Here is a 13017-nt window from a genome sequence, read left to right as displayed (position 1 = left end):
GCGAACCTGCGCAGCTCCAACATTCAAAACTTTTTCCTTTATTCTTGGGAAATGTTTTTTTGTTTTACGATTAGGACGTGGTTTTTCCCTCTATCCTAGTAGTATCCCTTTTCATATTTATCAATTTCTGACATTCTTCTGTCACTTTTTGCAAGTTAATTTCTGGATCTTGCTCCATAATCGATAAAATCCTTGACCTTAAAGCCTTGTCCTTCGTTGCTGTCAGTCCCTGAACAAATATATAACACTTAAATCTTTTAATTTAAATAGTTCACATTGGGCATTGACTTTCCCCGCATATGTGACAATATCATCAGTTTCTTCTTTTTGCATGTTCAAGCACGTATACCTTGCATGAAAAAGGCTGTCTCTTTCACCAAATATCGAGTACAAAATTCAAACAGTTAGTAAAATCAAATTCGTAAATTTTGTGTTTTCCTCCGTACACAATTTCTGAAGTAGGAGTGTGATTCTTTCCTCGTCCGACCATTTCTCACATCTTTTTGTAAAAATCGTCTAGAACCTACGATAATAGGCAGGGAACGTATCACCTCGTTCTGGGTCGTATTTGAACTCCACTAAATCTAGATGCGCCATCTTCAGATTTTTGTGACAACACAGTTTCACATAATAGACGATTCTCTGTAGTGACGAGTAACGAGTGATTCAAAACGTTCTTGCTGAATCAACATCCATTTTTGAAATTCAATTTTTTTGCTGAGCGATCAAGCTCTCAGTTAACGTTTTCATTAACTCTGTTATTTGTTCCGAAGACATTTTTTTAAACACACAAATACAAAGTCAACGTATACAGAATTTTGTTCCAAAAATAAGATGTTCCCCTTCAGATTTTGTCACGAAAAAAAAAAAATGTCAGCAATTGAGAAATGTTCGAAGAGAAAAAAAATCCCCATACAAAATATCAATAGTTTACAAATTTTCAGCGATCCCTTTCGTCTTTTTCAAATGCGTAAACTTCTTTTAAGAATTTCTATATGACAGAAAAGCAATTTCCACAGTACGATTCGTTTTATCGTATTAACCAAAACAAAACACCTCCGAATTGCTTTTCAACACGATATGACGTCAACTTTTCAGAAAGTTCAAAGAAAAAGACAATAAGAATATAAAAATTCTTTGTACTTGCGTGAATAATTGTCTTTCGCTTTCTAAGAAGTATTCCCTTAATCGGATATAAACTCTTTGAGAAATTTTTTTTTCAAATTTCGCGCTTACCACGTGCTCACTTTTTTCTTTTTTTTTTTTACTGAGTTCGCATCTGTGGTGTATATGGTTAGAAAAAAGCAACAAAAAAACAAAAAACGTACCGGACGTATCTGCATCGATCTTCGGGAAAGAAGAAGAAAAGGATGGCTAGCTCATTTATATACACAAAGGGCATCTTGGGAAGGCAGGGCATGATGGGAGAAGCTATTTTGGCGTGGTAAGCAGGTTAACATGGCTGACTGGAAACTCTCAACTCAGATGTTGAGACCCTTCACTGGGGAGGGTGACCTAATTAAATGGCTGGAAAAATTAAAGATGGTGGCAAGGTTGCAAAAAATCGAAGACGTGGTCACCCTGCTGTCGCTCTACTTAGAGGGGGAAGCCCTCACAATTTACCAGCAGATGCATGATGAAGATAAGGGAGACCTTGCCTCAGTGAAGCAAAGACTGAAATTGGTTTTTGCTGAGAGTCAATTTGAAGCACTCGGCAAGCTTGCAAGTTTGAAGTGGACTGGCGAGTCTGTTGATGTCTTTGCTGCGGAGATCAGGAGACTGGCAGGATTGACTGGTTACGTGGGGAGGAGCCTGGAGATGACGGTAAAGCTATACCTAGTGAACGGCTTCCCAGAAGAAATCTCTGCGAACATGCAGAGAATCACTGAGATCAATACGATGGAAGTGGACGATCTCTTGGTCCACGCCAGAGTCCTAGTCAAGAATGTCAAGGGCCCAATCGTGGCTGCAGCTGTGAGTGGAAATAAGTGCATGCGGCCCCACTTGAATGACGAGAGACAGGCAGCGAGGCGACAGGAGGAGAGGCCTGCCATCAAGTGCTTCCGATGCCAGGGTCCTCACCTGCTCAAGGACTGCAAAGAGCCGAGACCGGGGGTCACCTGTTACCGATGTGGACGAGTGGGGCACATTAGCTGCTATTGCGTTGCTACATGGGACCAGGGTAACGAAGAATGTCGCTAAATCATGGAGCGAAGCCAGGAGTATTAAGACTGTGGATGGCAGGGAGGTGAAATGCCTAGGAGAGACAACAGCGGAAGCACTGGTGCAAGGTGTACCTATTGGACTACGAGCCCTGGTGTTGGATCGTCTGGTTGGTGATGTTGATGCAGTTTTAGGTGTAAGTGCGATCAACCAACTGGGGGGTGCTACATTGAGAGGGGGCCAAGTAACTTTCAGATGCCTCGGCGCAGTAGGAATGGTAGGAGTGAAAGGTGATAGAAATATCAGAACGCAAAACCCGGAGGCTTGCTGCATCGAGGACGAGGATTTCCTGGCGAGGTTTGATGGTGAGAGGTGGATGGTGGAATGGAAATGGATCTCCGGGCCTCTGGAACTACGAAACAAAGTACGCTGCTACAAGAAATCATTGCGAGAGTGACGAAAGAAGACCCAGTAAAATGGGAATGGTACGTCAGCGGCGGAGACGCGGAGGTGATTTGGTGCGATGCCAGCAGTCTGGCATTGGGCGTCGTATAGAAATGGGAGGTGTAACTGTGGAAGATGCGGCGTGGCTAAGAAAGAAAAGAGTCGTGAACATCTTCTCTTGAAAAGAATTTCATATTGCGGACGTTCAGATTGTGTGGTGAGAGGCCAGGTGTGGTCGATTGGAAAAGAAAAGGGCAGAAACCTGCTGTTGGGAGAGCAATTCGTATTGATTAGAGCATCTCGTCTCCGTCGCCAATTTGATATGTCCTAAGGTGGCCTATTATTTGGACAATCAAAGATAAAGTATTCCGTGAAAGGAATAAATAAATATACACTGTGGTTTGAATACTGAAAGAGAAGTTTATTTACGTATTTACATAGAGACAAACGTTCAGGGGGAAGTCTCTGTTTTTCAAGGGTCTGGTGAAAACCGGTGACTCGGTTCCTTATGTAGAATGTTCCGGGTTGGTTACCTATCTCCACATAACACCTTGCTAAATGATTTGATTATATACAGGTTTTATTTAAATGATTTCCCGAACAAAATTCACTTTTAATTGAACTATACTAATAATTTGGATCGTCACTATGTTTTACTCCTACAGTTGAGCTCTCTTTCTCTATTTGAGTAAACTAGCAGGAATATGAAACAAGTTTATAATGATTCGACACACTTGAAAGAACCTTTAATTAGTGTAAAAGGGCAGACACCAACATACTTCGACACAACCGAAAACCCTATTTTCACATAGTTTATTTTCATATACTCTATTTTCACCATAGCTAAAAAGTGTATGAAAATAAAGTTTTTACAAGTTCTAAACTCACAATTTTTATTTATTTGTGGAGAAGCTCTCATTAAGAAGTGTTAAAAGGGGCGACATTTGTTCGAATTTATATAAATAATTAAACAAATTCAGTAGGAATTAGAGGGTTTTAAAGTGAAACTTTGCTTAGATTTTGAGAATCTATTTCATTTTCTGTGACTTAATTATGATTTCAATATCAGAGGGAACTTACTTTTAAAGTGGGGTTTAATATTTTCTTAAATAAAGATGATTCTCTTAGAACAATCTATAAATGTACAGAATCATTCCTACCGGAGTTGATGTTTATAGGCCTAATAATTTAAATAGTTGGTATTTTGCTTAAACGTGAAGTGAAGACAAAATCCTATGCTAAAACAAAACAAGAGAGAGAGAGAGAGAGAGAGAGAGAGAGAGAGAGTACTAAGTGTTAATTTGTTATTTAATAATGTTTATTAAATAAAATATAATTAATGTATAAAACAAAAGTAAACAAATAATAATAGTATAAAAATGATTAAAATATCAATAAATATGTGAATAAAAACAAAGAAGAAAGAAACATGGGTAGATAATTCTCTTCTCCCCATTTTTGTTATCAAAATACAAACCAAACATTTTTGTTACCAAAATACTTCTGTTGATCAGATATACCGTGAAACTGCAATAAAGTGTCAAACTTAGTATATTTTATTTATTATTGTTATACATAATGCATCTATTTTTTAGATGTGATAATAGCGGTGGATGTGACTGCTTATGTACAGCTATAGCAAACTTTGCAAGGGAATGTTCATTTAATGGAGTACCTATTCGTTGGAGAAGTCAGCATTTGTGCCGTAAGTATTTTTTTTTTTTTTTTTTTGAAAATCTTCATGACTTCTTCAAATATTGAGCTGTTTTAGGTATAAAAAAATATCTACATCGTCATTCTATTTTATTAAAATTACAATCAAATTACTTTGCCAAGAATAAAATACTAATAAAAAAAATCATTAACTTTAAAGTAGTTTTTGCTAATATTTATTAAGATAAAGCTATCTATATCCATGTTTTGTAATTCGAACTATATTTGCTTATGACTATAGGTGAATAAAACACTTGACTTTCATACCGTAAACAATCAAAATCGATCTCTGTACTAGTTCTGTGCTAATCTGAGTAAATACAAATGCGCAATAGGGAAGAGTCAACGTAATAATGTATCATTTTAATGCAGAAGAATGTAAATAATTTAGTTCTATTTTACCGCAAATATTGTTGAGGCAGATGTTAATTTTTTGTGGTGTTCTACTTTAAAAACTTTAAATAATATGTAACACTTGGTTTAAATTTATATTCGATTTTTGTTAATTTTTGTTATTTTTTGTTAATTTTTGTAAATTTTTGTTAATAAGACTTGATTTTATTTGATAGCCATTCAGTGTGAAGCAGGTTCGATGTATTTGGAATGTGGCAGTGCCAACCCTCGAACATGTCAAGATATATCAGAAAATAAAACAGCAACAACACCTGATACACACTGTGTTGAAGGCTGTTTTTGTCCTCATAATTTCATTATGGAAGGTAAGCCAACTAATAATTCGATGTCACATTTGTGTTTTTAATTTTTTGTCTTCATTTTCTGATTGATCAATTGACTAGTTTTAAAATGTGAAGACAAACGCTTTATAGTCTTAACTTTTTGAAGCATTATTTTAACCTATTTCTCTTATATTTGTCCTATTCCGTTGATTCCGAAACTTTGTTATTCTCTGAGATTTTCTTCATCCGACACGTCTGTATTGTTTACGTCTCTCCTTTGAAACATATGACATTTTTTAATCTTAATGTTACATACAGATACATTTCCATGAAAAGCGGATAATGTATCTGCCTCAGCCATTCCCAAGATGGCCTCAAACACATCTGTCATTTCTTCTGCCTCCTTCATGTTGCACCACTACCTTTTCATCATCTTCTCACACATTCATTTCATGATGGCAATATATGAAAAATTAGCTATTTCCTTTCTTACATGAATTAAACCTTGATTTCAGCCAAAAATATTTGCTTATAAAGATGATAGAATTTTAAATTTCTCAGTTAGTTCAACAAATTCCTTTGATGGAATGAAACAATGTTTGGAATAGAGATAGAGCATGACCATGGAAGAGAAATTGAAAATAAACAAATGTAAAATTACGCGTTTATATGTTTAATAATTTCAAGCAGCACAACTTGATAATATTATTAAACTAGAAGTTCAGCCTAGCTTAGCTTGGGTCCTATGTACTGTTCATAACTTTATATATATATATATATATATATATATATATATATATATATATATATATATATATGTCCGAACTTTATATATATATATATATATGTCCGAACTTTATATATATATATATATATATATATATATATATATATATATATGTATATTAAAAAGTTTAACTCATGTCCAGGTAACCTACATCTAAAATTTCAAGTATTTAGACCCAAAATTGGCGGAGGAGTTTGGTAGAGTCTGCAAAGGTCAACTCTTTCAACGTTGACCTGTTGGCAGCCAAATTTTCGGCCAAAATCCGATTAAGAAGCTTGCTCTATGTCTGAATACATTTTATGTAAAATTTCAAATGTTTAGACCAAAAATTGGTTGAGTAATTTGGTAGAGACCGCAGAGGGTAAATTTTTTAAAACTTTGACCCCTAATTTAATGTTTTGGACAAAAATCAAATTCAAAAGTTTGATCCATGTCCAAGTAACCTACATCTAAATTTTCAAGTGTTTAAACCCAAAATTGACGAAGTTTGGTAGAGTTTTCAAAGGTCAAATCGTTGAACATTGACCGCTTGACAGCCAAATGTCTGGCCGAGAACCGATTATAAAGATTTTCTCAAATCTCAGTGCCCCTTATGTCAAATATCGAGTCCGTAGACTGAAAATTGACAGAGTAGTTTGGTAGGGAAATGTACACACACAGGAACACACACAGACGATTTCACTTTTATAGATATACTAGCCTGGGTGCCCGGTGTTGCCCGGGTGTGACGGTCAATTTTTTTAAACTTTGACCCCTATTATGACCTCTTAAGATTGTTTAGGGCTCAAATCAAGTTATTAAGTTAGATCCATGTCCAACGAACCTATATCTAAAATTTCAAGTGTTTAGACCCAAAATTGTCGGAGGAGTTTGTTAGAGTTCTCAAAGGTCAAATCGTTGAACTTTGACTCCTTAATCGCCAAATTTCTGGCCAAAAACCGATCACATCGATTTTCCCACATCTCAGTACCCTGTATATCAAATTTCGAGTCTGTAGACTAAAACTTGACAGAGTTATTGCGCAGGGAAATGTATACAGACAGACACACAGACAGATACACAGACACGGTCACTTTTATAGATATACTAGCATTTCAGCCCGGCGTTGCCCGAGTGTTCGGATGTGTATGTTGAGCAAAAAAAAAGAAAAGTGGCAGTAGGAAGGCAGGCTCGAACCCGTACCACAAAATTAAGGCTAGACAATCTAAAGGAGAGGATAACTTTCAAAAATATCGGCGAAAAAAGTACCCCCCCCTGTAGAAAAGTGCCTAGTTGAAGGGGAAGATATTAATGTTTTTAGCCAATTTTTCGATATTTGTCGTATGAAAGGTCGAACTTTAAAACGATACTGATCTTAGTAAAATCGGTAGTACATATACTAAAATCCATCGCCTCTATTGAAAGTTTAAGGCAGACATGCAAACAGACATACATACATACATTTATATATTGGTAACTAAAAATTTTCGACTCAAACTGATGAAAAAGCTTGCCCTATCTCTGAATACCCTTTATGTAAAATTTCAAATATTTAGACCAGAAATTGTCTGAGTAATTTGAAAGAGACCGCAGAGGTCAATTTTTTTTTAACTTTGACCCCTATTATGACCCCTAAAAATTTATCGTTTTGGGCACAAATCAAGTTATTAAGTTACATTCATGTCCAACGAACCTATATCTAAAATTTCAAGTGCGTAGACCCAAAATTGTCGGAGGAGTTTGGTAGAGTTCTCAAAGGTCAAATCGTTGAACTTTGACTCCTTAATCGCCAAATTTCTGGCCAAAAACCGATCACATCGATTTGACAGAGTTATTGCGTAGGGAAATATACACAGACACACACACACACACACACAGGCACACACAGAGACACGTTCACTTTTATAGATATATAGATAGATAGATTTGTTTAGCAAAAATATAGACGTATACATAAATATATATGGAAACAATTTTGTGTTTACTATAAACTTTTTTTGCAAATATTATGCAAGTATAAATCATGTAGAATATCTGCATGAATATAACTACAGGTAATAGTTAACTAAAGATGATTATCCCATAAAATAACGAAGCAACTAATAGAGAATTAATTAAAATGAATGTGTTAAAAGAATATGCAAATTAGCTAGATCGTTTGCTAGTGAATGCAATTCCGCAACCAAGATATAAGAAAATTGTATTTTCTTTTTAAATAAATAAAAAAGAGGGTTTTTAATATGAATATCGATACACACAAAAGAAAACCAAATTTATAGGAGATAATATAGTATAGTTAGATAGATAGATATAGAAACGTCCTTTATATTAAGGTTTTTCAAAGAAACCAGTTCTCTCAGAAGAAAAAACAATTATTTAACAAGTTTTGGTTTTATTATTAATTCGAAAATCATTTTTGAAAGAACAAAAAAAAAGAAATATATATTACTAGCAAGGTCACCCGTCGTTGCTCGGGACCATATAAGACAATGAGAAAAATTTTGAACATACCTGTTATTCTTAGAATAGAGGAAATTTTTATGTTTATGTATCATCTGCCATCGTGAGCAAAAGAATATTTTATCTACCCTAGGATGAGTATTACACAACATATGTATGGAATAAGTGTACATTCATTGGACAGGAAATTTACAGCACGTATGTGGAAAAAAATTCCTTATCTAGGGCGGGTTATGTATAACACATATTTAAAATTATTACCATAAGTTTATGCTGTGCTAAATTTTCGGTATGTCACAGATAAGATTCTGTTTGTTTTTACATCAGAGTGCTATAGTGGAGAAGCACCGGATTTTTTATATGAATGTTATACTACTCTAATATATTACATGATTTTTTATTTTGATAACTTATCTACGTCACAGATAAGAATTTCTTTGTTTTTCATATGGGTACTTCACTGTGCAAGTACCTTATTTCCTGGATAGGATACTGTAGAAGTACCTTTTTTTCTAATTTAAAGATGAAAAAACTCGATACTTTTAAGTAATTTTCTGTTGTGCTAAATTTTCTGTGCGTCTAAAATAAGAATTTGTTTGTTTTTTCATCTGGGTGCTATAGTGAAGAAGCACCTTATTTCTCATTTAAAAGTCATGCTATTCAAATATATAACGTGATTTTCGATTTTAATGACTTTTATGCATATCACATGTAGGATTTCTTTGTTTTTCATATGAGCACTATACTACACACGCACCTTATTTCTTGGATAGGATAATGTGCAAGTACCTTATTTTAATATATAGATGAAACTACTCGATGACTTTACCTAATTTTCTGTTGTACGAACTTTTCCGTATGTCATAGATGAGAGTTTGTTTTTATAATAGAGTGCTATAATAAAGAAGCACCTTATTTTTTATATAAATGTCATACTACTCGAATATCTATATATATAAAAATGTAAATGTTGGTTCGTTCGGAGTTAATTGTCTAAAAAACCACTGGACGGATGGCTTCCACGTTTTGGTATAATATGTTTACTATATCCATGTGTGTTTTTATATATTCCTTTTTAATTATAACATTATATTTAATTTTTCTATGATAAATAGGTGGATTTCTTTATACCGAGAGGCCATTTTTTTATTTAGGGACAATTATTTATTACCGCTTCCTGTCACGTGACCAGTGTTACAATTTAGCGGTTTTCCTGCTAGATCTGGAGATTTCGTTTACAATCTAGCGGGAAATTCTAGAAAATCTGGAGGTATTTGGCACCCAGACACCCGCATTAGATTGCTTGAAAATACTTTAAAACATAAAATAAACTCATTCATGTAAGTAAAAAAAAGTAGCATTTATTGCCTTTGGTAACAATTATTTATTGATTATTTGTTTTGTTTTTCACCTTTTTTTCGACTAATCATTCTTAAATCTCACTATAAAATCGATTTTTCCAAGTACATTTTAGGTGGGGGGAGGGGGCATTCGAATCTCCCCGAAGGGGTTTGTATTACTGTACACATAGATTCGAAAAAGTTGTCAAAAAACAAATATATAACAAATAAATGTTATCAAAGGCAAGATAAGTTACTTTTCTGCCAAACTGGCTAGCGATTTTCTGGACATTTCTTTATCCTGATCTCGCGGGTTTTTTTAAATCTCAGTTGACAACATTGCATCACTAAAAAAACACCACAGGCTTAATGTAAACAGAATGTGTTTACAATATCGGTAAATTTTCAATGGGTTTATTGATAATGTAACCATGTGATTGAACTTTAATTTAAATTAACCACACGTGGTTGCAAAATGAATGCCGACGCTCAAAGTGTATACACATTTTGATTCCTCCCTTTACTTAAAAATTCACCAAAAATCAGGAAATTAACGAATTTTAATGAAAATTGCAGTATTTTTCAAATAATGATCGCAGAATATAATGAACTAATTATTTTTACTTAACTCTTGGTGAAAATGTTTTATTTTGTTTAAACAAAAAATACCTTTACTAAAGTTATGGTTTTCAGTAGTAAATAAAAAACGCAAGAATTTATTTTTGCTTTTTTTAAAGCATTATAATTTGTAACAATAAAAAATAATTTTTACAGTAACATTACGAAAAAAGCCCCTAAAGTCCGTATTAATGTATTCGATATAACTCGAAGAAAAATGAATTATCGAATACTATTCAGGAAATTAAAGATTCAATTAGATTCCTATTTCAGTCACCTAAATTATTTAGGGTGAAATGCGTTTAGGAATTTATAGCCAAACCTAAATATTTTTTTTTTTGGTAAATATCCAGATACGCTACTACAGAACACCGACCACTCTAATTTGTTTTTTTGGGGGGAGGATGTGATGTTGGGGCGCGTGCGCCAACATCACATCCGCTCCCCCCCCCCACCCGCTTGTGTCCCCAATGTACAAAGTAAAATCTTTGGAAAATGTTAAATGGTGTTCTAATTGGTAAATGTCGGTGCGTTACTTACGGAAAATTTGAAAATTCGATGTTCCAGGTAAAAAAAAAAACACAGATAAATTACCCCCCCCCTACTCCAACTTGGTGTGCTTTCCTTTTCTTATTTTATTTCTTTTTCAGCTAATTTTAAATTTTCCACCCAAAAAGCGCTATAATGTATTTTTGAAAATTAGAAAATTCTATGTCCTGGAAAAAAAAATCCCCTCCCCCCAACATAGTTTGCTTGGTGAAGCCGTCGTTTATGCTGCAAAATGGTGGAAAGAAGTTCGTGGGTTCAGGGGTAAATACCATGCAAACGGTAAATTTGCCCCAAGTTTGACTATCAAATTCGTTGTCAGCGACCTCAATTACCTATAAAAAAACAAATTAGAGTGGTCGGTGTTCTGTAGTAGCGTATCTGGATATTTACCTTTTTTTTTTCTTGCTTAAAAAAAATAGCATTAATACAGTAAGTTAGGTAAACTGACTTTTTCGTTTAAAAATGGAATTATTTCCCTTTCGTTATTAACTTTTTTAAAAAAATTTTTTTTTTAATAAATATTTTGTGTTTTATATACATAAAGTACAATTGTTGAATGTTACTGTTTTGATTATATTCGTTTGGGGGGGGCACAATTAAAAAATTAAGAAAGATTAAAATGAAGCAAAATTTAAGTTTCCGTTCCATTTTTACAACAACCGTAAAACAGTGCATACTCAGCAAGTTTTATCGTAATTTATAAGCATATTGAAACACTAAATCAACATTTTATTTATTTTATTGCATAATTAATGATGGAAGTATTTTTCTGTTTATTTTCTTAACATCTGTTAAAAAAAAATAATTTGTACATTCTCTTGAAAAAAAGAATCAAACTTTTCTCTACTTTCACATGTGTTCCATTTTAACAAACTGAGCCACAGCAACGCGTGGCCGGGTACAGCTAGTATTATATAATTTTCGGTTTGGATTACTTTTATGTACACTACAAGTAAGAATTATTTTGTTTTTCATGTGGGTACTATACTGTACAAGTACTTTATTTCTCGGTTATGATACTGTACAAGTACCTTTTTTCTAATGTAAAAATGAAAGAACTCGATATGTTTATGTAATTTTCTGTTGTGTTATATTTTCTTTATGCCAGGGGTAAGAATTTGTTTATTTTGTTATCTGAGTTCTATAGTGAAAAAGCACCTTATTTCTCATATGTAAGCCATACTACTCGAATATTAAACGGGATTTTCAGTTTTAATAACTTTCATGTACGTCACATGTAAGATTTTCTTTGTTTTTTCATGAGTACTATACTACACAAGTATCTTATTACTTTGATAGAATTTCTTGTACACATAAATACGTTAAAAAGTGATCATTGTATGTGATTTTTGGAATATGACTATACAAATATACAAACATATATAATACATTAAATTTATAATAATCAGTTAATTAGTATAGGAGTGAATCCAACACATACAAATATATAAGAATATACGTATACTAATCACTCATAATGGTCGGTTAATTAGATTAGGAGTGAATCCAATACATAGAATATATAAACATATGCACATAATTAAAATTCATAATGATCGGTTAATTAGTTTGGGAGTGAATCCAATATATACAAATATATAAACATATACACATACTAAACATTCATAATGATTGGTCATATACACAAATTAAAATTAATAATGATTTGGTTAATTAGTTTAGGAGTGATTCCAATACATACAAATATATAAACATATACACATAATTAAAATTAATAATGATCAGTTCATTAGTTTAGAAGTGATTCCAATACATAAAAATATATAAGCATATACACATAATTAAAATTAATAATGATCGGTTCATTAGTTTAGGGATGATTCCAATACATAAAAATATATAAGCATAATTAAAATTCATAAAATGATTATTTAAAGAGGTTTATCATAATTGTGTTTACCATAACTTGCTGGAAGATACTGATGTGAACTTGCAGAAAATTCATATTCTGAATAAATACCATATGTGTGTGTGTGTAATATATATATATATATATATATATATATATATTGCATTTTCACCCCAAACAAGGCACAGTGTCACTTTGATGCAGGGGGCTACTATCTGGGACATAATTTGTAGGGATAATATTTAGGGAGTTGAGTAGCAAGATGTCTGTTTACATTAAACTTGAACTTTTGCATGTTAGTCCAGTCAGGGAAGCAAGAATCTAGAAGGGAATTCCAAAGTCTAGCTGTCCTAAGGAAGAAACTTTTAGAGTAGAAGGCTTTCTTACATTTAGGGATTTCTGCTGTGTAGGGGTGGG

At 33.3% G+C, this 13017-nt stretch overlaps 1 protein-coding gene across 1 annotated transcript in view; it reads left to right on the top strand.

Moving 5' to 3' along the window:
* Positions 1–13017, top strand: part of LOC145292235 (SCO-spondin-like) — a 94586-nt gene that overhangs the window by 55269 nt on the left and 26300 nt on the right. Inside the window, exons 12-13 of the mRNA XM_080138558.1 lie at positions 4203–4312; positions 4890–5039. Of these exons, the coding sequence (XP_079994684.1) occupies positions 4203–4312; positions 4890–5039 (260 nt within the window). The remainder of the gene's footprint in view (positions 1–4202; positions 4313–4889; positions 5040–13017) is intronic.

The sequence above is a fragment of the Euprymna scolopes genome, chromosome 13, assembly GCF_053919585.1.
Source record: "Euprymna scolopes isolate OS-2025 chromosome 13, ASM5391958v1, whole genome shotgun sequence".
In the NCBI taxonomy this organism is placed as follows: domain Eukaryota; kingdom Metazoa; phylum Mollusca; class Cephalopoda; order Sepiida; family Sepiolidae; genus Euprymna; species Euprymna scolopes.
Note: the sequence above shows the minus strand (reverse complement) of the source record. Positions and strands in the feature narration are given on the sequence as shown.